The 27819-nt window shown below is 44.5% G+C and overlaps 1 protein-coding gene across 4 annotated transcripts in view; it reads right to left on the bottom strand.

Moving 5' to 3' along the window:
- ZNF385C (zinc finger protein 385C) overlaps window positions 1-24092 on the bottom strand; it is a 158680-nt gene extending 134588 nt beyond the window's left edge. The window contains exon 1 of one of the 4 annotated variants that reach the window (XM_079949646.1): window positions 23962-24092. Coding sequence is in view for 2 of the 4 variants with exons in the window: in XM_079949643.1 (XP_079805769.1) it covers window positions 13848-13884 (37 nt within the window). In the remaining 2 variants the exon portion in view is untranslated. Of the gene's footprint in view, window positions 1-10624; window positions 10890-13847; window positions 13900-14860; window positions 15511-23961 lie in introns of those variants that run through there. The other 3 variants (XM_079949645.1, XM_079949643.1, XM_079949644.1) reach the window with 3 other exon arrangements.
- Window positions 24093-27819: the final 3727 nt, after the last annotated feature.

Genomic DNA, 27819 nt, shown 5'->3' with positions numbered 1-27819 from the left:
AGCACTGCCATGCAGACAAAACTCACATGACAATCTTCCTTGCAGGAGGCTTCCCAATCTTTTCCTAGGCTTTTTTTTTTAAAAAGGGCACTGACTGAAATTTCCAGACTCCTTGTTCTTCTTACCCTCTTCGGCATCAACAGAAGTAGAGTGTCCAGATCAAGGGAATTAATAGTACCACTCTGTTCTGCCTTAGTCAGACCACACTTGGAATACAGTGGAACCTCAGTTGTCGAACATAATCCATTCTGGAAGACCTTCTACTTCCAAAATCCATCGGAAAAATGGAGAAACTGGAGCATTCACTTCTGGGTTGTCGGCGTTCAAAAGCCAAAATGTTTGACTTCCAAAGCGTTCAACAACCGAGTTTCCACTGTACTGTGTCCAGTTCTGGGCACCACAATTTAAGCAGGATGTTGACAAGCTGGAACGTGTGCAGAGGACAACCAAGGGTCTGGAAATTAAGCCTTTTGAGGAGCGCTTGAAGGAGCTAGGTATGTTTAGCCTGGAAAAGAGGAGACTGGGAGGAGATATGATAGCCATCTTCAAATACCTTAAGGGCTGTCACATGGAGGAGGGAGCATGCTTGTTTTCTCCTGCTCTGGAGGGTAGGACTCAAACCAATGGCTTCAAGTTGCAAGAAAGGAGATTCCAACTAAACATTCGGGAAAAACTTTCTGACATTAAGAGATGTTCAGCAGTGGAACAGACTCCCACGAGAGGTGGTGGACTCTCCTTCATTGAAGGTCTTTAAGCAGAGGTTGGATGGTCATCTGTCATGGATGCTTTAGCTAAGAGTCCAGCATTGCAGGGGTTTGGGCTAGATGACCCTTGGGATCCCTTCCAGCTCTAAGGTTCTATGATTCTATGATCCACATGTAAAAAGAGTTGTTCTTGTTGCATACCCACAACATCTTGTATATGGCTAAGAGAATTCAAGGTTAAACTCCTCTTGAGAATTTTGTACAACGGTGTGCAAGGAACTTACAAACTTCCATCAACCTCCTTATGAATGCCCAGGAATGAACAAGGTACTTCCAGACAGTGTTACTTTTACTAGTTTAGAGCAATATTCTTCTCAGGAGTTGCCAGCTTACAAATACCGTTATAAATAAGACTAAATAGATAAACAAATGATGCTATCACTTTGGAGTTTAGAGTATTCTGAAAACACAAAAGATCTGAAGGTCATCTAGTAAAATGAAAAGGCTTGCTTTGCAAGGCTTGTTTTGCAGAACAAATACACTGAAAAAGCCACTTCTTCAAAAGACCAGACACACGATGCTATGAATCCATACGATGCTATGAATGTAGAAACATATTTTTAAAAGATTAGATAAATGCACTGAATTTAGGTCTATCAACGCTTATTAACCATGGCAGATAGAAGTGCAACTATATGCAGGGGTGGGTTAACAGTCAATGGATAGTGCAGTCATGCCCAATTGCTAACATCTGGACTAATCAGAACTTAGGCTGCTGATCTAGATATTTGTAGAGGGAACCAGGAAGAGGGCCTTCTCAGTAGTGGCGCCCGCCCTGTGGAACGCCCTCCCATCAGATGTCAAAGCGATCAACAACTACCTGACATTCTGAAGACATCTTAAGGCAGCCCTGTTCAGAGAAGTTTTTAATGTGTGATTTTAGTGTATTTTTGGTTTTTGTGGAAGCCGCCCAGAGTGGCTGGGGAAACCCAGCCAGATGGACAGGGTACAAATAATAAATTATTATTATTAGTAGTAGTAGTAGTAGTAACCAAGAACCAAAATGATGGCACTGGTACTTTAAGGGGCAGCATCACTTGTGAGATTTCCTGTCCATTCTGTTACCCCCAGAGACCACTAAACTACTCTCAACAATGCTGTTATGGAGACTGGGAGAGACTCTACCCCAAAATGCCACCATGCAAAACAGAAATTTACTGGGGTGGGGGTGGAGAACAGCAACAGCACTACAAAGTCCCAGTGCTTGAAGACAAAAATGAAGCAGCAAGAGGGATCCAACAGCTGCAAAAAGTATTCTCACACACAAAACCACAAACAGCTGTGAAGGAATCTGCTAAGTCCAAGAACCCTTCTGACCCACCCACCCCCACCCGTTATTTTCCCCCAATAATGGGACTCAGCTACCGTTTGTTGGCTTCAAGAGCCACTCCTTGTTCAAGTTACAAACCATCAATTCCCCATCTCAACCAGCATTTTCTGTGATCAATGGAGTTCAACTGACAGCTGCCAGAGCAAAATATTCAAATGTGAGACCAAAATAAATAAGTAAATTCAGTGCTTATTTCCAAAGATGTACTCTGTAACGGAGCAAAGTATGCTGCTGTTTCATTTTTCTTAGGAAAACTTCAGCAAGAAAGATCTTTTGCTTTAGGAATTAGCCCACATTCACCCATAATTTCACAAGCAAGCATACTTATGGAACCTTGCTTGCAACAATATCAGTCCAAATTAATGTTTCTGAACCTGGAAATGATGCAAATTAATTTTTTAAGAGGCGTACAAAAGGCTACAGTGCTTGGAGGCTGTAGGTTCATGGATATTTGGAGTGTTAGGATAACAGTAAAGAGTTCCACTAGCCACAAGCAAGGAGGCTCCTCATTGAATTATAAGGTCAGCATTAATCTCCCAAAGTGGCCTTAGATGAACTGCTCTCTCTCAGCCACAGCCATCCAGCCTAACATAGGAATAATATTTATTTAAAAAAAAACATTTTATACCATTTCCAAATGTTCAAAGGAGCTCCCAAATCTCAAATACCAGCAATACAAAATAAAAATGTATTTTAAGAAAATTTAAAAAGCAATACAGGCAGCTTCTCAAGACACACAGACTAGGGCCTGATTTGCTTGCCCCAACTGGCACCTGGGCTGAAACTGGGAGAATCAATCCCGTATATAGATGGGTCCGGGGTTGCAAAGGGCTTTTAAGGTCAAAATCAGGACCTTTAATTAGACCTCAAAGCACACAGGCAGCCAGTGCAATTGTCACAGAACATATGCAATATGCTCTCTGCACCAGGAAGTAGCCTCCAAGGAGAGATCAAGGTCAGCTTCATATTTAGTGTATTATAGTTGTTGGCCCTAGAAGTTACAAAAGTATGCACTGGCATGGTGAGGTAACATTTATCCTGGAAAGGCCAGAACTTACCTAAGAGGTGCACTGAGCATGACACTCCCTCTTGGTCAGGGACACTAAAAGGTGGGCACAGGTGTACGAGGCCCACAGCCCAAGACTCTGAACTTTCATTGTTAAAAAATAAGTCTCTAGCCCTCCTAGAAAGAAAGTTATGAAGCAAAATGTGCAGGTACCTTTCAAAGTGATTTCTGTGAGATGAGGCAGCCTGGCTGTTTTCGGCTTTCGGTATTTTTAGCCAGTAAGTGAAGCCAGTACTGTAACTGACAATGGAGTTATTTGGACACCAAGGGATGGGAATCCCTGAGGTCCTACACAGCTACCTGTCCTCTTTAGTGCACTTTTCCTACTTCTGTCTTATTTTCTTGTGGAATCTATGTGGCTTGTCCTTTCTCTCCCCCCCCCCCCCCCAGCAATCAGGATGCATCTTTCCCAGTCCATTGAAGATCTTGCAGGATCAAAGGAATAGTCTAAAAAGACTGGCCGTGTATAAGCTGATGGGATGAATGTATCTACACAGGGCTTTGTCTCTGGGCCCCCAGAGAAAACATTAACAGTCATAGGGTCAGTGTGTCCCTCACAAGACAAGCAACAAGAGGTACTATTCTTTTCATTGGGATGCCCTCTTCCAGCCTAGTTAACCGGACTTCTCATGCACCCATGAGACTCTTAATCTCAGGGTCGTGGGTTTGAGTCCCACTTTGGGCAAAAGATTCATGAACTGCAGGGGGTGGGACTAGATGACCCTCACGGTCCCTTCCAACTCTACAGTTCTATGATTCTATGTCTTTCTTAGAACTTATGTCGGATGAATACTCCTGCAGCAGAACAGAACTGCTTAAAGAAGGATGTTACATTACAGTGTTAATGTACTTAATTCGTTCCGGAGGTCCGTTCTTAACCTGAAACTGTTCTTAACCTGAAGCACCACTTTCGCTAATGGGACTTCCTGCTGCCGCCGGAGCACGATTTCTGTTCTCATCCTGAAGCAAAGTTCTTAACCCGAGGTACTATTTCTGGGTTAGCGGAGTCTGTAACCTGAAACGTATATAAACTGAAGTGTATGTAACCCAAGGTACCACTGTATTGGACAATCCATTATAAACCCCACTCCTAACACATGGCATTAAGATCAAAAGAAGAGCACTGCTGGATCATATCAATGGCTCATCTAATCCAGAATCCTGTTGTTACAGTGGCCAACGAGATGTCTAGTTGTGATTCCCAGCAACTGGTATACAGTCATACCTTGGATCCCAAACTCGGATGTTTTGGCTCCCGAACGCCGCAAACCCAGAAGTGAGTGTTCCGGTTTGTGAACATTCTTTGGAACCCGAACGTCCAACAGGGCTTCCACAGCTTCTGATTGGCTGCAGGAGCTTCCTGCCGCCAATCAGGAGCCATGCTTTGGTTTCTGAATGTTTTGGAAGTCGAATGGACTTCCGGGACGGATCCCATTCAACTTCCAAGGTACGACTGTACTGTGGAAACAGAATATAGTCACTACACCTGGTGGCCTCTGACTGCCTTACCTTCCATGAATCTGTCTAACCCTCTTTTAAAGTGTTCCAAGTTGGTGGCATTTACTACATACCGAGGCAGCAAATTCTATAGTTTCATTATGTGCTATGTGAAAAAGTATTTGATACTGATACTTTAATTGTGATTCAAACCATATTACTAGGGAATTACTGTGAACTTCTCCTGTTCATTCAGTGATGGCTGCAAAGGAATTGTCCTAGTGCATTATACCCCATATGCCAGAGCTCGTTCCTTCACCCTTAATGGCAGTGGTGTTTAAGTACCTAGCAACACCACTGCCATTAAAGGTGAAGGAATGTTCTGTTCTGACATACGGGGCATAATGCACTCTGGACACCAATTTCCATATGTATGTTAATGTAAAAAACTGCTTTTTGGCAAATTAAGATAGCAAGTGGGTAGGGACTCATCTGCACTGAACTTTATGGTTGATCTGTAAGCAAGGGGTGAAAGGGGAAAAGGATCTGGGGCTCATCAACACCCCAATTCAATGGTACCCCAAATTTACCTCACTGTGGCTAGTAAGAGTTAAAAGATCAGGAAGCCAAAGCCATGGAAACTATTAATGCAGAGCCTTAAGAGGAAGAGTACCATTTTGTCTGAATGGCCCTCTTGAGAACAACCCAAAACACCCTTTCTAGCAAGAAGGGTGCCTTCCAAATCTTTCTCCGGTTTTCTTTCTCCGGTTGAAGAGAACTGGACCCACAAGCATTCTGAAAAGGGGCTGAGCCCCCAGTGATTTATTTTTCTACAGGAATCAAGGCAGCTCTTGTGGACACAGCAAAGGCCTTGAGTCCAGTGTAGAAAGCATCTCTGTCACCTTTCTCAGTAACCTCTCTGTGCACCCTCTGAAACACACCCTCTTTTCCTGCATACAAGCACTTTCCTGTATTTAGGTAAAGCTGGGGGGGGGGGTGTTTCCACAGCTAAGGCCTCACTGTTTACAGCTTGTCTGTTCTTTATCCAGCTTTCTTGGAAGCTGTTGCCCACGAACTCCCTCCTGACCTGTTTTTACAAAGGAGGCTGTGAAAGAGAGATGGCCCAAGGGTGCCTCATACAAGGCGGCTGCTTGCAAGGTTGACGAGTCTGGCACGTTATGAAGACATGAACATAGCCTCCAATATACTGCCGATGAAATAGTGACATACTTGTTAATACCCTTTTCCTGAAATCAAAGATTAGCGCCTGGGTGCTCCACCCACCCACCCCCACCAATATTAAACAGTGCTGAAGACTCTACTCCGCCTAAGGTACATACTATTCATTTCCGCTGCAACGAAAGGTGGTCGTTGCTAAAATATACTAGGAAAACAGAAACTAGCTTACCCTACGCTAACAGTTTCAAAATACAGACCTCAGCTTTACAGTTCATTTGCATGCATTTGCACATGTGTGTACACTAGAGACAAGGTACACCCATTTCCCATTGAAGATAACCACATTCTAGGGAACCTGGAGCAGGATCTGAACTGCAGAAAGGGACCACTCTTAGCAACTTGCATCAACACATTTTAATGGACCATTTGCCAAAGACATCAGCTGACTAATAGTGATCTCATGACACCACAACGGTTTTGCCTTCTTATCTCTTCCCTTTCCTTCTTTTTGTTAGCCGGCTAGCTTGATGAAGAATTCTGGGGAACTTGAAAAATTGCACACTATTCTGTAACATTTTGGTTGCCCTTATAAAGGTTTTGGACTGATAGCGATGTTGGAATTTTTAATATGGGTCGACATGGCTACTATTACTTTTTACAAGAGGCAGTTTGAGGACACACATAAATTCTTTCCAACATATGGGAACGAAACCACAAGCCCATTTTGCTTCCTCCTGTCCAAAGCACAGATTTTGCTCTTTTTACAATGCCACCTTTATTGGACCTTGACATTTGGTTGGTCTTCTCAAATGTATTATTATTATTATTATTATTATTATTAATCCTGCCCTTACTTCCAAAGGAGCCTGGGCAGCAAGCATGCAAGTGAAAAAATCAATTAAAACATTTTAAAAACAATGCCAATACAGAGGCAGAAATATGTCTCCTTAAAAGGCTTGTTTTACAAGTGAAGGATAGCAAAAATCTTTTCACCTACCACATTTTCTATGAAACCTTTGGTTTATTTCCCCATTTCCCATGCCCTACTGAATCCTAGCCTGTAACTAAGCTTAAGCACATGTAACTAAAACAATCGCATATTCATTCATCAAACATTAAAAACTTCCCTAAACAGTTACAGATAGGTAGCCGTGTTGGTCTGCCATAGTCAAAACAAAATAAAAAAATTCCTTCCAGTAGCACCTTAAAGACCAACTAAGCTCATACCAAGAACTAACTTAGTTGGTCTTTAAGGTGCTACTGGAAGGAATTTTTTTATTTTGTTTTCCCTAAACAGGACTGCCTTCAGATGTCTTATAAAAGTCAGATAACTGTTTATTTCTTTGACATCTGATGGGAGGGCATTTCACAGGGTGGGTACCACTAACGAGAAGGCCCTCTGTCTGGTTCCCCGTAACCTCACTTCTTGCAGTGAGGGAACCGCCAGAAGGCCCTTGGAGCTGGACCTCAGTGTCTGGGCTGAACGATGGGGGTACAGACGCTCCTTCAGGTATACTGGGCCGAGGCCCTCAACTCTCTGGTAGCTGGAAAGACAATAGCTAAAGTTGAGTTGAGGTGTGTGAGCCAGAAGCTAGAGGAGGCTGCAGGCTTGGCAGCTGAGAAACAGACCCATGCCTGATTTCTGATAGAATCCAAGGATGTGGCTATAGGAGAAGCAAGACCCTCTGGGGTGTTAATCCTATGAGCCCCTTCATCGTAGACTCAGGTTGTATATGTAAATAAACCATATATCATAAAGACACCACAGTCTCACTGTCCCTCATTCCAGAAAAAAACGAACCCTGAGTAAGCACCTGGAACCCATGGAATCTTGAATCACTCAGAAATTGGGGTGGCATGCAACAGTACAGTGGTACCTCGGGTTACAGACGCTTCAGGTTACAGACTCTGCTAACCCAGAAATAGTACCTCGGGTTAAGAACTTTGCTTCAGGATGAGAACAGAAATTGCGCGGCAGCAGAGGGAGGCCCCATTAGCTAAAGTGGTACCTCAGGTTTAGAGCAGTTTCAGGTTAAGAATGGACCTCCAGAATGAATTAAGTTCTTAACCCAAGGTACCACTGTATATATCAAACAGGTTCACTGGGAGTGAAGCAGCTGACAAGTTCAGCCTAACAAGATCCTTATAGTAATCCCCCCCAAGTCCATACTCTTTGGTCTAAGCCAACATTTCCCTGAGGTCTCCAGACATCCCTGAAGTGAAATCTTTTCTTTACTCTAGTGAAGATTAGAGCTGCCCTTTAATCTCTGATTTAAAACTCTTTCATAACGATGTTGAAAAATAAGGCCCCAGAAGAGGTTTCTAATACCTCTTGAAAATTTGGAGCCGAGCCATTTATTTCTTAAAAATTATTTCTGCACGCTTAGCCGTGGGCTGAAACACAGCATTCAAGAACGTCCAAAAACCATCAAGCCGTTCACTGGAGGAATCATGAAGGGAAATAAGTACTTCTTCTTTAGGTCGTACAAATTGATTAAGAGGACTAAAGGGTACCAAAAGACCACCAGTTCCAACCAGTACATTGAAGAAATTGACGATAACGGTGCATTCATTTATATAGAGCCACTAACGTATGGCACTTTATGTGATTAGCAAAAGAGACTGTTCTCTGTCTCAAGGAGTTTACAGTTCAATATGTGAAAATGGAGAACAAAGAGAAAGAGAAAGGCAAGGATAATAAATGCTTAAGGTGACCAAAGGCATCTACACATTCAGAGACTTCCATTTTAGTTGGGGGTGAAAGTTGTGGGATAAATGAGGTCTTCATGGAGGAAATGGGTTTTAAGGAGAGAGACAAACACAGACCAGCCGTGCCATCCAAGCCTCTTCCTGGGGTCGGGGATATCACAGCAAGTTTCAAAGGCTGTATGGCTCTACAGAAGATTAAATTGCAAATGTCAGTACGTTATAAGAGCTTTCCTTACCACTTTTTTTTTTGTATATTTCATAAAATATCCAGAAATGTAAGTGTTTTTGAGGAATTATTGAATGTAATTTAAAATACCAGAGTGGTGAGCTGTGTAGGTGTAACTGCCCTCCACAAATATCATGGCAAGTGGAGAGGAATGGGGTGCCTCTTTAAGATAAGGCAACCATCTAAATCAGGACAGGCCAACTTTTCATAGGCTTTGGGAGGGAAGAGGGAGAACTCTAGGCCCCGTCAGAGCACTCACGCCTCCTTTCCAAAGGCTATTGCCTCCATACCTCGCCTTTTGAAAGGCAGCAGGAGGGCGGGGGATCAAAGGCTGCAAAAAAGGGCCTTGAGGGCCATATGCAGCCCTTGGGTCATGCTTTGGACCACCCTGATCTAGATAGATATGAAGGTAAAAGTAAGAAAATGAATATATGTGGGTGTCATGTTACAGATACGGTCGAAGGACACCAAACCTTCCCACAAGTTCATTGCTATACTGCAGTTGGGGCTCAGAGGCCCAAATCTGCCCCTAGAGAATGCCAAGGTTTGACCTGCCTTTTTCCTGTTTTGTTTTTTTAAATCTTCCCCAAATGCTGTAAAATGCTGCCTCCAGGCAGCACACAGTCAATCTTTTGTGTTGATTAAATATTTCAACAGTTCAAATGAATGCAAAACAACTGCTCCCTTGACCACCTCCCTTCTCTCTGAACACTTTCTGTTTCTCAAGGAGCAGAGGAGAGCTGTGTAAACTAACAGAGGTCAGATATTAAGGGTAGGGTGGGGGATTATACCACAGAGGTGGCGGTTCAGAAAGCATAGTCTATTACAGTATTACTTTAAACAGGAGAAAGGGCAAGCCATCAGTAGATTGCTGAAGTCAAAATAGTGCAGTAGTTCCCTTTACAGTGGTACCTCAGGTTAAGTACTTAATTCGTTCTGGAGGTCCGTACTTAACCAGAAACTGTTCTTAACCTGAAGCACCACTTTAGCTAATGGGGCCTCCTGCTGCTGCTGCTGCCGCACCGCCGGAGCCCAATTTCTGTTCTCATCCTGAAGCAAAGTTCTTAACCTGAAGCACTATTTCTGGGTTAGCAGAGTCTGTAACCTGAAGTGTATGTAACCTGAAGCATATGTAACCCGAGGTACCACTGTAATCTCTTTTTAAGAAAAAGAGGGGAAAGTTAAAGTTTTGCTACGCTACCACAAAATGTCCAGAATACAGACATTGCAGTAACTTGACACAAACTGATGTTTTTTAGATAAAGAGTTCCCAAGCAGATTTATCTGCAATTCATGCATCTGGTGAATTGGACTCTAGACCACAAAAGCTGCCATAATAAATAGGTTAGTCTTTAATGTAGCACAAGATTCTCTGTTGTTTTTGCTGCCACAGACTAGCAAAGCTACTCCTGTGGAAGCTCTGCCGGAACAGTCTATGCGGAAGCACAAACCTGGAGAACCAAACTGACGCAATCGTGGCAGCAGGTTGACTCCTTTTCAAACCAAACAGAACTAGCTAAATGTCAAGGGCCATTGAAAGGGTAGGAATCAGAATTTACAACAGTGGCACCCCCTACCAATTGGCCAAGGCATGGAGGAAAACCAGAGCTGTAAGAGGTCAATTTAGTTCCTGCATTCACTCTGAAAAAGCTGCAAAATAAGCTTTGCAATAATTGAGCTTCTCCCCATCCCCATGTCACTAAAATTACTGAGGGTGTCACGAGATGAGAGTTTCTTGTGGAATTTGTGCTGCTCATGCACATGTGGGTGTGTTTTTTCGGGGGGGGGGGGTTTGCAACACCACACATTGTCAATGTCAAAATGCCAGCCAGTACTTAAAAAAAAATATTTAACCCAGTATTGCTCTAAACACAGAAAATACAGTAAGTAAAAATAATTCATTGTACACTCACAATCACTGCAGGTGTGAAAGCCCATTAGCACTTTGTGTGTGTGGTGGTGACTGGTGACATTTCAGTGGTCGCCTCTATCCAGAGGAACAGCAATGAATTGACTGAAAGAATGAGAATGTATGGAAGCTAATGTGTGAAACATGCATGCCGGAAAATCCAATCTCTATCTGGAATCATTCTAATTTTATTGGGAGCACTTGAGATGCACCTGATTAGAAAGAAAGCAAATTTGCTTAGAGGTATATAAGGTTCAGGGACGTGGGTGGCGCTGTGGGTTAAACCACAGAGCCTAGGACTTGCTGATCAGAAGGTTGGTGGTTCGAATCCCCGCAACGGGGTGAGCTCCCGTTGCTCGGTCCCTGCTCCTGCCAACTGAGCAGTTCTAAAGCACGTCAAAGTGCAAGTAGATAAATAGGTACTGCTCCGGCGGGAAGGTAAATGGCGTTTCCGTGCGCTGCTCTGGTTCACCAGAAGCGGCTTAGTGATGCTGGCCACATGACCTGGAAGCTGTACGCTGGCTCCCTCGGCCAATAAAACGAGATGAGTGCCGCAACCCCAGAGTCGGCCAAGACTGGACCTAACAGTCAGGGGTCCCTTTACCTATATAAGGTTCAAAGGAGCAGAGCGCCAGATGCTTTGAACGAAATCTCCCATCAGTCCCGGCCAACGTGGCCAAAGATCAGATATGATAAGAGTTGTAGTCCAAAACATCTGCCGAACATCAGGTTAGTGAAAGCTGCAACACCAACTTCCAAGTGTGTTCCCTCCTGGATCTATTTAATGGTTAAATTAGTCATGGGGGAGGTGCTTTCCCCCCAGTTTAAGTTACCCCCATCTGCTGAGAACATGAAGGGGCGAAAACACAGGTACATGGCTTTCGATGCAATTTAGCATGTACTATTTAAAATAGTAAGTGCATAAATTTTATGAAAGAAAATAAATGAAAACAAATATTCAGAGCATCTTCACATAACACTTAAATGCAGCTTTGAGTATTTCTTATTAAGCCATCTATGTGCACGTATGGGTGGTGTCAAAATAGGACAGAAAGCCAAAAAGAAAGAAAGAGCCATTTTCAAATTAGAACATGCATTCCAGCCAATGACAGGCTGATGCTGGTATTAAAGATACGGTTCATACAAAACCCAGTTTGGACAGCACTTGTGAAAACAGCTCCAATCTTGCCTCCATATAATTTAAAATCCATTATTCCTTGCGTTTTCCTCAGTGAATAGGTTGAATCATCATTCCCTCACTTTGTCAGAAACCCTTTAGGATGCCTGAGGAAACTGTCAGCATATCCCTTCCCCCATCATTCAGTTTACTTTATTTTGAGTTAAACGCCAAACACCTTCAGCCACTGACTTCTCACTTCTGAAAAAGTGTACATCTTTGCATCTCTCTTCCAAATCCTTTTACAGCCTGTGAACACATTCTGCTGGAAATCTAGTGTCCAGATCTGAACACCGAAAGGAGGTCTTTATTTCCTAAGACTTGGAACAAAGTCGTCACCCCAAAGGCAAATTAAAACTTCAAAAGTGCAGGCCCTTTTAGGTTTCAGCCTCAACCCAAGGGGGCTATTTTATTTTCCTCTCACCCTACCCTCTTCCTCCATCCACTCACAAACCAACTCCCTCCCCGTTATATACCAACAAACATTTGAAAAATAAAACAAAGTCTCCATTTCACACCATGAATAATTAGCCCCATAAAATGCACTAGTCAGAAATAAATACCAATTCAAAGGAAACATGACTTAGAATTCCCCTGGAAACAAACAGCTGATACAAGGGAGTCTGACAGTGTTAAACTTCTATTATCGTTTCCCTTTCACCTCTGCACAAACAGGTAATACATAAGGTAAAGGTAAAGGTACCCCTGCCCGTACGGGCCAGTCTTGACAGACTCTGGGGTTGTGCGCCCATCTCACTTAAGAGGCCAGGGGCCAGCGCTGTCCGGAGACACTTCCGGGTCACGTGGCCAGCGTGACATCGCTGCTCTGGCCAGAGCCAGAGCCAGAGCCAGAGCCGCACACGGAAACGCCGTTTACCTTCCCGCCGGTAAGCGGTCCCTATTTATCTACTTGCACCCGGAGGTGCTTTCGAACTGCTAGGTTGGCAGGCGCTGGGACCGAGCAGCGGGAGCGCACCCTGCCGCAGGGATTCGAACCGCCGACCTTTCGATCGGCAAGCCCTAGGCGCTGAGGCTTTAACCCACAGTGCCACCTGCGTCCCTTAATACATACCTATAGCCATAAAATAACTGCCCCTCGTCCCAGGAATATCCTTTAACAAAACCCCTTTGTGTTACTGCTAACCCAGAGGGAGCTGCCCAGAGTGGCTAGAGCAACCCAGTCAGATGGGCGGCATACAAATAAAATCAATAATAATAATAATAATAATAATAATAATAATATCATCAACCCAGCAAGTTAAGTTCTTTGACACGTCCACACTATAAATGGGGTTCAACTGTCACAGATTTCTCTCACTTCTAGGACTGCCATAAAGAGAGAAAGAAAAATCTGGGGTGGGGGGGGAATCTATTAAAAACAGAGGATATCTGGTTGTGGCAGCCCTCATACATTACAATAGATCAAATACGTCAATATAAATACAGCTTTTACATTCCATGTGCTGAAGACCACAGCAGGGGCCCAGCATAATGTGTATACAAACGTTTTTGAAGCTTTATTTGCTTGAACTACAGGAAGGCAGGATAATTTTGTTGTTGTTGCTGTTGAAAGACAAAACCTTATCAGAAAATACCCCAATGCAAAATCCAGAGAGACAGCAAATAAACTGCCGCGACCAAACCGAATTATCATCCTTGATAATGTTTGGTGGAAAGAGGGGTAATCTGCCCAAAAGGACGGAGGACAAACTCTCAAATGTATCTTACACCCAACGACGCTGTTCTCCTCTGATGGTCCACTGGCACCATTTTCTCTTCTCCCTAGCAAATCAGGGATCCTGTAGCGAGCCAGATGATGTCACACTGCTAATGTAGCCAATCAAATATGGCTATATAGCATCACTGAGGGCAAAGAAAGCCATATTACCTTCTGGTTTCGCCAGAAGCCGCTTAGTCATGCTGGCCACATGACCCAGAAAAACTGTCTGCGGACAAACGCCAGCTCCATCGGCCAGTAAAGCAAGATGAGTGCCGCAGCCCCAGAATTGTTTGCGACTGGACTTAACTGTCAGGGGTCCTTTACCTGTACCATTTAAGGGTGTCTTAATGTGCTGCGGAGGTGCCATCCTCACAAGGAGGGGCCAGAAGATGGGGGAGCATCTCCAAGTTACTGAGGGAACAAAGGGATGTGTGATCTTCCTCCTACCATTTCGTTTGGGGGGACACTCCCCTCCAAAGCACTGCTGAAAGGGGGTTCATGTTTTGCACCACACAAAACACTTCAACCCTAATTAACAACACATGAAAACTAAATAAATATAAAAACCTCTTATTATCTAAACTTACATTGAACACACACTCAAATCACAGGGGGTCAGCAAACTTTTTCAGCAGGGGGCCAGTCCACGGTCCCTCAGACCTTGTGGGGGGCCAGACTATATTTTGAAAAACAACAACACCACAAATTCCTATGCTCCACAAACAACCCAGAGATGCATTTTAAATAAAAGGACACATTCTACTCATGTAAAAACACACTGATTCCCGGACCGTCCGCAGGCTGGATTTAGAAGGCGATGGGGCCGAATCCGGCCCCTGGGCCTTAGTTTGCCTACCAATGCTCAAATCACTTAACCTGCTCGAACTGTCCCAAGATTCTGCTAATCACTGCCTCCTCGTTGGTGAAATTACCTCAAGAAAGCTCATTATTTGCTCATGTACCTTCGAACTATGTTTTCACAAGAGACACTGTAAAGTACCCTTGATTAGGGGCGTCAGAGACTTTTGACAGAAATGGGAGCAGTATGTATGAAATGTATGTGTATTAATGTTGCATTATTTTAACAATAAAATAATAATAATAATAATAATAATAATAATAATAATAATAAAAAGAAACGGGAGCACAAGCTGTTCACTTATTTGTCCCATGTCTGGAATGGAAATCGGTCCAGCGAACAGAATTGGGATTCACTGCTACTGCTGTTTTCTGTCTGCAAACAATACATAATTGATGGGTGTTTTCGTTTTGTTTTTAAAACCCATTTGGATTGTGTTTCCTCCGCACAGAAACGAATGGTGTGGAATAATGAAATGACTTACACGATTAATCGTGTAAAATTCCACAACAGCAGGATGAACAACGTAGTTTTTGTCAGAAGCCGAACGGCAGCAGGTTGGAAAAGGTGCTGTGTGAGGTGAACATGGGGCAGAACAGAAATCAGCGACTTCTTTGGTTCTCTTGAATATTGTGTAAATGTTTGGGGGGGGGGAGCGTCATAGGACTTTGAAACGAAAAACACTCTGGAAGCGAGGACTGCTTCCATCATAGGCTGAGCAACATCCAGCCGCGCAGCCCCACTCTCTTGCCTCAGAGGACACGTTGCCTGCCAACTGCTGTTAAAGGAAGATGGCTTCCATCACAGGCCAAGTGAGATCCAGCCACTTAGGCCCACTCCTTTCCTTCAGAGAACCGTGGAGGGAGCAGGCGCTTGGCATGACACAAAGGAAGAACGAAGACCAAGAATAACCCTGCCTTCGTATGCACAGCATTTTATTGTGCAGACAAGCGGAGACACCCACACCCCCGACCCTGGGCGACACCCGCGTGGAATAATGACTCAAGACAATGTGTTATGGGATTAAAATTTGGGCACAACTTTATTAAAGCTTCAGATGTAGGGAGACCTTGGCTTAGGCATTGGGCGTTTATCCCTCCCAGTCCCCAGCCAGGGATCTGAGGAACAGCAGGGTTATCCAGGATATGTGGGGATTGGGCAAGCAGAGAGCCTGCCCCCCATTTCGCCACCATCGCGGGGGGGGGGATAATCTTTTGCAAGGCGTTTTGAGAGCCACTCAGGGCTATTAAGTGGCACAGAAGTATTTGAATAAATGAAAAGTGTCAGGGAGCGCGAGTCTTGAGCCCAGCCTACTGAGCTGCACACAGAAAACCTTTTGAAGCACAGAACTGAGTAGGACTGTACAATGCAAGGCCTCCCAAACTGCACCTGGCTGCATGAGATCACTGGGCTTGCCAAGCCTGGTACAAATACCGCCCCCCCAAACCCTTTAAAAGCAACAATCCCAAACCTGCTTTCTACCCTTGCCTGGTGAATAGAACACTACCTTCTGCATTTTGCATTTCAGGCTGAAAACCAAGCCGCACCTCAATTGTACACAGCTCCAGAAACAGGGACCCCGACTTGGAAAATCCCCAAGTCAGTACATATTTCCAGGGCCATGTTTCTAGCCTGGCCCAGTCTATACACACAGTATGCACATTTGGGTTCATGGAGGCTTTATAACTGGACAATGGCAAAAGAACAATTTTAACCCATGTGTTTGTATCAGTTTGTTCAGACCTGGGTCTGTCCCAATCACATACAAAGAAGCTTTTATCATTTGATATTTTGGTGCGTTCCTTTACTGTACTTTGTTGGAAGCTGCCCAGAATGGTGGGGCAACCCAGTCAGATGGGTGGGGTACAAGAAATAAATAATAATAGGGTTGGTCCATTTCAACAAATGGCTCTACCTCTGCTTAAAAGGAACACTAACCTCCACTGTTGCACAAGGATTAAAATATATACACTGAAACCTGTTATAATCCTCGCCTACATGAAAGGTAAAAGAGAAAAGAAAAACCACATTCCCAACGTAGATTCAGTGAGCAATTTTAGATTCATTTGTTTGTCTCGTGTGTTTGGCTGTTTATCTTTAACAGAGATTCAGATTGCTGGAAAGTGGCATAAAGAAGAACGAAGAGAGCTGCTTGTGAACCTAGCAAATGTGTACATGTATTAAAATGATGGGTGTTTTTTATTGTTGTTGCTTTTAATCTTAAAAGCTCAGCTGCAAAAAAAAAGGGGGGAGGGAGTTAAATGTGTCAGATGAAAACGTTTTTAACTAAGGCCTCACTGCTCAAGATTGGTACAAGTTTTGGTACACAGAGCAAGCAGCAGTCTCTTCACTTGATGGCTTTTTGCTGCTGTGGCACACTATCACTTGCTGAACGCGTGTTGTGTAATACCGTGCACTTCCTCCTCCAAAATTAGTCCAGAATCCTTGCCACACAGCAGTTATTACAGTGGGAGGCCGCTTATTAGTGGGTGTGACAAAAGGGTCCGCTTATTTGAGGTGTGACAAAAGGGGGTGGGGAATATAAAATACTCTGTGGTACTACATGAGATGCAGCAGTACAGTTGCACAAGGCAAGCAGCACCTCAAGGGATGGGCACATGCCTACCTCTTTACAATCCTCAACTTCAATTTGGAGGGAGGGTAGATTTGTGGTCAGAAACACAAGCCAGAAAATGGGCCTGTATGTACTTCCAAGTGCAGTTTGTGTTCTGCAAATATAGACACATGTCTGGCTTAGCATTCAATCCCTGCCATATGAAGATACATGTTCCACATCGTTTTACAGGCATTACGGATTTAGGGCAGTGCAAACAATTCCCCCCCTCCCAAAAAAAGTGACGAGATGAGGCGGAGCAAAACAACAACAACAACAACAACAACAACAACTTATATTTATTTGGGTACCTACTGAGAAGATCCATAAAAAAGTAACTTTGCTAAACAGAATTATAGTGAAAATAAGAAATTGGGGGGGTGGGGTGCAAAATGTTATCCCCGCTCAAGGCGTCGTATTATCAAGTCCACCCTCCCCACCCCCTCTCCAATCCCTTATTCAGGTGTGGCATTCTGTTCTTTACGTCACTTGCAACCTGGGGACCAACATTAATATTAGGAGATGAATTTCATGCTCAGAGTTTGTATGCAACTATGTCCACAAGGACAGCCTTGTTCTTCCTGCAGCTGCTATGGGCTAAAACTCTTGTGATAAAAAGGCCCTCAGCTGTGGGGGAAATGATTGCTGTTGCTCAGTGGATCCTGCCTTTAGGCTGGCACTCAGATTGGATAACATTTGAGGCCATTTCCTCCTTTGATTCCTTGACAAACAGCTTGAGGGCATATTACCGGTTCTGGTTATTACGCCTCCCGGCAGACTTCCAAGAAGTTTCTGAAACATACAGGCGTTCTTTATGACCGTTGTGTAAAGAAGTTCTTATTTGTCCTCACCAGTGCAAATTGACATTTCTCAAGATCATGGACATAATTCTTGACAGCGGATAAAGAAATTGCAATTGCTGCTTGAGCAGCAGTTTTTGTATGTTTCAATCAGTCTAAAATTATGGCAGCACAGTGCCTGGCCAGCCACTCTGCACTGTTCCAGAGTTGTACTGTTTGTTTTGTACGATTCAAGCCTTCCTTCCAGGTTCTGAGCACAGAAATACAGTAAGATGTTTCTAACTCAGGGAAGGGTGTGGAGGAGGAACACCAAGGGCTACTTCACTCATATAAAATCACAGCTTGCGGGAAAGAGGTAGGCAAACTTTCAAAAATGTACTCAAACACAAGACAGCAAATTAAAAGGCATGCCCTGTTTCAATGCCTGGATTGTGTACTGCAAAAGGCTGAGACCAGGGAACAGCTTGTTTTGAGTATAAAATGGGTACCAAACTGAAAAAAAGTTTAAGAAGGGTGGGGACAAATTCCAGGAAGGACTTTGCTGACATAGGAGCTGAAAGACATCTCTTTTTTTTAATTGCAGACTTTGCTGAGAGCCTAGCAACACTAAGTAATGGAAGTGTGCAAACTTTATAATGATCTTGTTTTCAACTATAACACCTATCATAGCTGTCTCAGGCAAACAGTACAGGCCGTTCAGTGTCCGCTTCTGAAAGGACAACTGTTCAGCTCTTGGGGGGAGAGAGAGGGAGAGGGAGAGGGAGAGGGAGAGGGAGAGGGAGAGAGAGAGAGAGAGAGAGAGAGAGAGAGAGAGAGAGAGAACACCTGCATATACCATTGCAGTAGATTAAAGCAAGCAAATATATGTGCCTCAATGATCCCCCCCCAAGTAGTTTTCACTTTTTGATAAGAAGAAGCTGGGGACCCTCGACTGCTCTTGTCTCACAACTGGTTTCTATCAAAGGAGACGTTCAGGAATAAAAAACCCCCTCTTGTTTACCATAATCATTTATTGAGTGCATCCAGGGCATCAAAGTAACATGCCAAATTGTCTGGAACAGCACCTACATCTCTGAATTCAAGTGCGGTTGCTTCCATCCCTGGTAGATATTTGCATATGTGCCGCTCTCCGAAAACCCTCCACTTCCTTGGTCTGCCCATCATTTCCCCATAATCACAGCATTATCTGTTTTTCACTCCACTGTATGTCTTGTCCCACACCACTCTCCCATGTGAATAGCAAGTGCTGTCATTCCCCCCCCCCCCTTTCTCTCTCACTCACACACCTCTGTTAAGTGCAGTGACCAGGTATCTTTAAAGCAGATATGAGAGAAATGCCCCTGAGGAATTTCACTAGTGTTATCAAAACTTTTACAGCGTCTCTTGAAATTCACTGCTGGTCTAGTTGCTAATAGCATATTCATTCTCTCTCTCTCTCTCTATGTGTGTGTGTGTGTGTGTGTGTGTAGGGGGAGAGAGATACACTACCTCAATTTTCACACACAGCTGGAAAAATGTATGCAGGAATTCTGTACTTCTGTGCTGCATATTTTCTTTCCAACCTGCAAATTTCACTTCAGATCCATGGGTAAGGTTTCTAAGCATGCGCACGTATGCACACACAACACACACTGCACACCACTCCTCAAATAGTCCATTCCATGCCCTTTTAAAGGGAATATAAAACCACCGCAAGCGCTAATCTACATTGCATAAGTAGCCAAATTAATTGAATAATGTATCTGAAGACACAAGGGGACGGCTGATCTCTTCTGTTTGCAGATTATTTCTCTTGGTTCCCCACTTCCGATCACTGAGCTTAATTTGCCAAAGGCGTAATTACTTTATGGGCACAAAAACTATAAACGTTATGGACCAGCTGCCAAGGCTCTCGAACAGCGCGCTCTCATGAGATTCTAACAGGAAGCCCAGCCTGAAGGATCTCTTCAGCGCTGCACTCACAGCACGACTATGGGACTGAAATCCAGGGCCCCCACCCACCAGAAGGAGCAAAAGTTTTGAAGCCCCCTGCCCAAAATCAAACAGAGTTAGCTAACCCCATTTTAAAGTAAGCAAAGCAATCAATACACATTACCACCCTGTGTCCACAGTCTGAAATTATCTATGTGGCCCAAAGGGGAGCCTATTAGGGCTGCGAGAGACCCTTGCCTGAAATTCTGAGAGCCACTGACAGCCAAAACAGGCTGGCCCAACTCATAATAAGGCAACTTCCTATGTTCCTAAGTGCCATCCATGGTTTCAGATAGTAACAAAATCATTCAGCAAAATCAATCTGGTATAAGCGGCAATAACGCTCCCACCCACCCATCCCTTTTGTCAAAACTACTTGCCATACAGCTGGAAACTTTACACACAGACCTGGTAATGCAAGAAACACAATAAAATCGTAACTACACCTACTTTTTATAATGATGTTTGGTTTTCCATTAAGGAACCGCAATTGGTTTGTATTCTTTAAAAGCCGATCGCGATTGTGTTTGCATGTACTGTAGTAACTTTTTTAACGGAACTTCTGGAGCTGAACTTTTTTAACGGAACTTCTGGGGGTGGGGAATCTGAAATTGCTTTTTAAAACACACACACACACGTTCCAAAATAACACACACACACACACACACACACACACACACAAATGCCCCACTGAATTTGTATGAAAGCTTCTTACAGTTCTAGCACAGAAATCCCATTTTTCTCAGTAACGTAAACTGCACAGCTTTGGTCAGTACTGAGGTTTGCAAGGGGGCCTGTTTCAGTACATTCCACCCCCAACTAAGGTACCTGCAGTTATATAGTATAGACTTGGGCTCAGGTTACGCATTTGCAGAAATACAAAATACCAAAAAAAAATGAGATGTGCTGACTACTGAAGCACTAAAGATCTCATATGTACACTACACATCCAAACAACAGACAACCGTATTTTGTATTGGGAAAGTGAGACACACAACACTTCTTCAAACCCCGAAAAATCCATCACATTTTTTGAGGAATTGTTCCATTTCTTGTTCAGCAGCTTGTTGTAATTTAAAAAACAAACAAACACTGGATCTAAGAAAGTGTTTGGATGTTTACTATCCCTTCCTTTTTCTTGTCTGATTTGTTGCAAGAAAAGAGGCCCCGAGAATTATTATTATTATTATTTTGTTTAGACCCCTCCCATCTGGCTGGGTTGCCAGAAGAAGATCCTGCCCTGTTAACATCCCTTGGTGTAAAGTGTCCAAAACTCACATATGGGAGCACCCCAAAATGTTTGCCATGCAGAGCTGGTTTTGGGTGCTTTAATGTCCAGTAAAGTGACAAGTTTGCAAAAACCTGTGGTTGCAAGGTACTTTTGAAGCAAACAGGACTATATCCTCCGACGATTCCCAATCAAGGACAAGCTCCTTTGGAAGGTTAATAAAAGTGTCAAAGCTTCACTGTGAACAATCTCTATCTGTACCAGAACCGTTATTGTACAATTAACAGTCACCCTACTGGTGCCCTTGAGAGAGGGGGGGAATCATTGTCCCATCTTCTTTTTTAATAGGATTAATGGGTAGTGGAGAATTCCCGACCATAGGATGTGACCCAAATAAAGAGAACACATCAAGAATGGAAGCAAAGTTTTTGTTAGCCTGATAGATTCAAACACACACAAACACACAAAAACTATTTGCAAACGATTGCTGATGCAAAATGGTTGATGTTGGGTTAGCTCCAGTAATTTAAACTGGATTATTTTTTGTTGAGGTGTGGGGTTGTAAATTGCCCGGCAATTAACACCTCCCCATGTAGCAGTTATGCAGAACTCAGCCCATAAGCCCAATATGAAGCTGTATGATGAAGAGTTGTGTCTAACTTGAAAGTTTATATGGTGTTAACCAACTACTTTCGTTGTCCAATTTCACCGGACTAAAGTGTGGAAACAAATGAAGTGAGAAAGAATTCTTCATCAACCTAGTGAAGAATTCTGTCGGGTGCCTAATGAATACTTCACTATGCATATTTCAAAGTTAGCACAAGCCTACTGTAAAATAAATAAATAAATTATTATGCTGGGTTTGGCCACTTAAAGAGCTCTGTAATGATCACACTGAAACATTATTAAAACTTCTTCAACCATTGTAAACGATTTTGAGCCTTTTCAGTTAAATGATTCACAAGGTGGTCTGCTTGGCGAAGATATGTAAGGAAACATATATTATTGATCCAGCTTCTGCTGACACACAGGGTCTTTTAGATACACAAAAAAGGTTAACTTAAGGGTGCAAACCCAATCCCATTTTTTCTGCATCGAGTTCACTCCCATCACTTAATTTGAGAAGCGGTGTACACATAAATCCTGCTGTTTCTAATAAAATGCTGCATTTTTGTGCATTCCCCCCCCAACCAGCTTCCATCCAAATTGAGACAAACAACTTGCATTTTAAGCTGGTAATACAACACATCCTAAAAGTTCTGTGCAGCTGCTGAGACTTGAGTAACTCAAAAAGGTTGTGTGTATATCTACAGCAAAAGAAAGTAGGGCAATTTGCTTATCTTTCCCATTGCTGAACTGCTTGTGTAGCTCAAAAGACCGCACAGTTGTATATCAGCAGCACTTGGTGCACTATGAGGCATTATCTGCCTTTTCCGTTGCCTGGCGGAGATCTGTTATGTCAAAAGCCTGCATACTCTTGCACCAAGCATCAACTAGAGACAGAGGAAGCATTTTGTTTGCAAAAGCACGCAAGTTTGCAGCTTACACAGCTCACCTTGTCCGGGAGTGTTGGTTCTGATGCAGTGATGCAGTCTTCATACCCTGGGCCACTAACTAGGTTTCCAATAATCAGAAGCTTACAATGAAGAATGAGAAACCAAGTTTCAGACACCTAACGTTCACTAAAAATGGTATTGTAAGGAGTAGCAACAAATGAGGACTATCTCCTCTGCACTTTTGAACATATTCTTCCATTTGGCTAAAGTCATGCATCATGCAGTTCATAGTCCCATGGTTTGTATCTGAAATCCCTTGAAACCACAGTCAAGTTAAAAAAAAATAAAGTGTCCCAATACAAAGTTTTCCTACAAAATGACCATTCCTGGGTCACCGACTACCCTTCTTCTGCAAAGGACATTCCACCTCCTGAAACATGATTTTTGGTTCCTATTAAATAAAGCATCTTTACACGACTGCTGGCCTGCAGCACACTAACACCTTGTTCACGAAATATAAAAAAATTACAGGAAAATCAACACCATTTGGGGGGGGGGGGGCAACCTCACCACATCCAGACTCCTGAGGGGGATAGAGGAGGGTTTTCCAAAAGTTCCCTTTGCTTCTCTCTTACAGAAACCGGATCACTTGGAGAGATAAAACCAGGTGAGGGCAGGTATAGATGGAACAGAGGGACGGAAGGAGAAATAGGCAAGAAAGTGAATTGCAAGGGGGGGGGGGAATCAAGGAGAGAAATAGAGGCGGAAAACATGAAGGGGGGGAGGAATTAGGAAGGGAAGGTGGAAAGTGGAATACAGGCAAAGACAAACAGACTCCTTCGAAGCTTAAAGTATCTGTTTGCAAAGAATCTGTAATCCAATATCTGCTGAGAGATGATATTCCCAAAACTACTAAAACGGATTCGGGATTATTTAAATTGAGATTTTTAAAGTTAAAATTAAAACTACTTAATGGTGGCTACCGAGTCTTTCCGTCTGGATTACCCACGTTTTATGGATTTCCCCCTCCCTTTCTTCTATGAATTTTATTGTCGAAATTATGCCCATAAAGGCTGAATGAATGACAGCCAGAGAAAATGAATGGAAGGGACTGACAGGTAGGAGCAGCGACTGGCAGGAGATGCAAGGCTCTGACGGAGGGCAGGTGGGTGGGTTAAGGTGGGCTAGCCCTCCTTCCCTCTTTCGAAAGCGTTTCCCCGGTGCGTGGGGCACGCAGAAGTCTCCTGCGTGCTCCTAAAGCCCACTTTTTCTTCTTCTCCCCCACGCACACCTGCCCATGAGTTAACGGAGCAGCAAAGACCGGTTCCGCCTCCTTCGCCTTTTGCACAGCCAAACGCGATTCTCCGGAGAGGGGGAGAATCCCTGCACGCGCCTTAGACGCACACACCTCTTGATACCGCCCACCCACCCCTTCTCCCCCCACCCCACGCACCCAGCCCCCCAGATGCAGTTTACCTGGCCAGCTGCTGCTGCTCAGCCGGGCATGGCTTGCAACATCTCCTCCTCCTCGCGGGCAGCTAGCAGGCAGCAGCAAGCAACGGCGCAGCGCCCGCTCTAGGGCAGAGTGCGCGTGCCAACGCCGCGCGCCAGCCTCCCCGGACCCTTGGGGACGCGCACGCGCGCCATCCCGGGCTCCTGGGGGGCGTAGCTGCCGGCCGCTCCCTCGCCTCGCGCTGCGTTGGGGGGAGAGCCGTGACCCGGGCCAAGCGCGACAGCTGCACCAATTAGCGCCCAAGCGGGGGGGGGGGGAACGTTTTGCATTGCTGGCTCCTGGGGGGGGGGGGGGGAGAGAGGCATCACCCGCCTGCCTTCAAGGATCCGGGAGTGTTTGCTTGCTTGCTTGTTTAGCCTAATCACCCCGGGGGGGGGGTCACCAAAAATAAATAGCAGGGGAACCAAACCAGGGCTGGAGCCAAGACCTTTCGCCGCCGGAGGCAAAGGACAAAACATTGGAACCAACTCCTAGGAACCAACTCCTAGGGACCGACTGGCAGGATCCGAGACCTGGGAGAAGAGAGGGTTGAAGAGGACTGGGGGAAATTTAAGACTTATTTACAGAAATACTGCAATTTGGTTGAATGCTAAGAAGGATGCAAGATCATAAATAATTGCCTACCATTGAATTAGATTTGATTTTGATGATAAGTGAGAAATAAGGAAAATATAAATTTATTTTGGAGAATTGTTAGATTTTACCTAAATGAGCGGTGATAAATATTGTAAACAAGTGGGTAATTTGCTTGGAAAAAATCTTTTGCAACGATGTTAAGTGGGAGCGGGAGATGAGAGGGAGTCCAAAGAAGAGACGAAATTATGTTATGATATAAGTAATTTTTATTTATGCATTTGTATTCAAAAATCTTAATAAATATGAAATTAAAAAAAAAAACTCCTAGGGACCAAAGTCCCTTCGCCGCCCCCCCCCCCCATAAAATATTTGAGAGCCCCCCTTCCCAAGCTGATGGGCATTGCCATTCAAATGGTGTGCATGTGCCGTGTCTTGTGATTGATTACGCAGCGCAGGGCTTACCTGCCCCCCCCCGCCAATATTTTATTCAGGTTGGCACCCTTGGGGCAAGATGGGCCCCCTGTCTCCCCATGCCCCCATGTGCTGCAGCTTACTTTGACAGCTGGAACCCAGCAGGTGCACTGGAGGGGAGGGCCACCAAAGGGATGCGGGTGGGTTTGGTGTGCAGGGCCGGCCCACGCATGAGACAAGGTAAGGCGACTGCCTTGGGCAGCAGGATACACAGGGGCAGTGGATTTTGGCCTCCGAGGAATGCCTCGTGCGCTGCCACAGGGGCAGCGATGGCTGTGGCGTGTTGCTTGGAAGCCAGACCTGCCACCAGTTCAGCAGCCATTCCCCAGTGCCCTCCCCAACAGCCTCTTGGCAAATGGGATGCGTTGCTGATCACTTTCTAGGGAAGAAATGGCGGGGGCTGTCCTCTGAGCTCTCCTGGGCTTTGCACCCGCCTGGCATGATTCAGAGTGCCTCCCATCCCACAGCATCAGCCTTTGATTCCCACTTCATCTGTCAGGTAAGGTTTACAGTGGTACCTCAGGTTACATACACTTCAGGTAAACAACTCTGCTAACCCAGAAATAGTGCTTCAGGTTAAGAACTTTGCTTCAGGATGAGAACAGAAATCGTGCTCTGGCAGCGCGGCGGCAGCGGGAGGCCCCATTAGCTAAAGTGGTGCTTCAGGTTAAGAACAGTTTCGGGTTAAGAACGGACCTCCAGAACAAATTAAGTACTTAACCCGAGGTACCACTGTACTTGATTCTCCCTGACGTAGATCTTCATCCGCCCCTTCTCTGGTGGTGGGAGGGAGGGGAAAAATTTTGTGGTCACCTCAGGTGCCAAAATGTCTTAGACTAGACGTGTGTGTGAGAGAGTGACTGACAGGGCCAAGGGTGCCAACTTGGATAAAATATTGGGGTGCCCAAGTAAGCCCCACCCCACATAATTGATCACAAGACACACACCATTTGAATAGCAATGCCCATCAACCTGGAGGGGACCAGCTCACTCAAATAATTTTATTGGGGTCCCTAGGAATTGGCTCCTACGGACAGGGCTGACCCAAGACATTTGGGTCCTGAGGCAAGCCACAAAATGGCTTCCCACTCCCACCAGGGAAGAACAGGTGAGTGAAGATCTACATTAGGAACAAGGTTGCCTCACTTTGCTTCACAGGTGAGCTGGAACAGCATTTTCCATACAAGATATGGCAGAAAAGCTAAGAATGGAGGGCAGGGCCAGACCATGATGTTTTACTGCCTGAGATACCACAGCATATTGACCCCCCCCCCAATACCCCATCAAGGTGCACGGCCAGCTAAGTTATTTTGGTGGCAGACATTTCTTCCCTCTCCCTGGCATAAAAATAAATAAATCCAACAATAATAAATTAAATAACTTAATATTTTGCTGCCCTTTCAAAAAAATCTGCCTGAGGCAGCCACCTCACTTTGCCTAATGGTAGGACCGGCCCTGACAGAGGACATAGTAAGGAGAGATAAATAAACTTACGAAAGGGTGAAGCAAAGGGACGGGATTTTTTCGCCTTCTGTCATTTCCCAATGGAGCTGAGAGGGTCTCACCCAACTGAAATGAGACAAAAATGTATTTGCTGTGACAAAATGTGCTTATCGGCATAGGCTTAGAACGCTTTTTAAAGGCTGCAATCCTGTACCTGCTTGCTTGGGTAAAAGCCATCTGAACTCAGTGGAACTTATTTCTGGAAAGACCTGTATAGGGTGATAGATCTATCAGCACAGCAGCCTGATAGGTCAATAAACACCATTGAATGAATGTTTTAAGGGTCAATGTGTTCAGTTTCTGGGGGGAAACAACATTGGGAGGGGGCTGTTAACCTGATCCTTTTTGCAGGCTTCCCAGAAGTATCTGGCTGGCCACTTTTGGCAGCAGGATACTGGGCTAAGATGGGCCTTTCTTTTTGTCTCATCCAGGAGTCAAGGCTCTTCCTTACACTTGAAAGGAGGTGGGAGCGTGTCCATTTTTTGCTCTTTGCATTTAATAGGTGAAGCACAGGTCAAATTCAACAGTTGTAGCATTCCCCAAAATGAGCACACCCCAGCTTTCCCTGCAGAATTTTAGTCTGCTGTTATTCAATATTATTATTGATAATAATAAGTTAACATTGTTCAGCTCTGAATTCTGAATTTGTATCTGAATCACAGAGTTTGAAGGTACCTTTATAAAGTCATCCATTCCAACTCAATTTAGGATCATGAGCGCAGGATGCAGCAGCTACAGCATCCCTTGGCAGGTGGCCCGCCAGCCAGCAAAGGAGAGCTCATCACTTCCTGAGTAGGCCGTATGTTCCACTGGCAAAACAACTCATACCATTACAACGTTTCTCTTAACATGTAGCTGACATCTGCTTCCCAAAAGTTTCTACCCCTTGGTTCTGGGGGCCTGCCTTCTGAACCACACCTCTGTGCCCAACATCCCTTCTATGTTTTTCTTTCTGCATTGGTGGGGACCACACAACATATGCATTGTTGTTGTTGTTGTTGTTTAGTTGTGTCCGACTCTTCGTGACCCCATGGACCAGAGCATGCCAGGCACTCCTGTCTTCCACTGCCTCCCGCAGTTTGGTCAAACTCATGCTGGTAGCTTCGACAACACTGTCCAACCATCTCATCCTCTGTTGTCCCCTTCTCCTTGTGCCCTCCATCTTTCCCAACATCAGGGTCTTTTCCAGGGAGTCTTCTCTTCTCTTGAGGTGGCCAAAGTATTGGAGCCTCAGCTTGACAATCTGTCCTTCCAGGGAGCACTCAGGGCTG

The sequence above is a fragment of the Podarcis cretensis genome (genome assembly GCF_951804945.1).
Source record: "Podarcis cretensis genome assembly, chromosome: 13".
In the NCBI taxonomy this organism is placed as follows: Eukaryota; Metazoa; Chordata; class Lepidosauria; order Squamata; family Lacertidae; genus Podarcis; species Podarcis cretensis.
The sequence above is the reverse complement of the archived record's forward strand: the minus strand, read 5'-3'. Positions and strand labels throughout refer to the sequence as shown.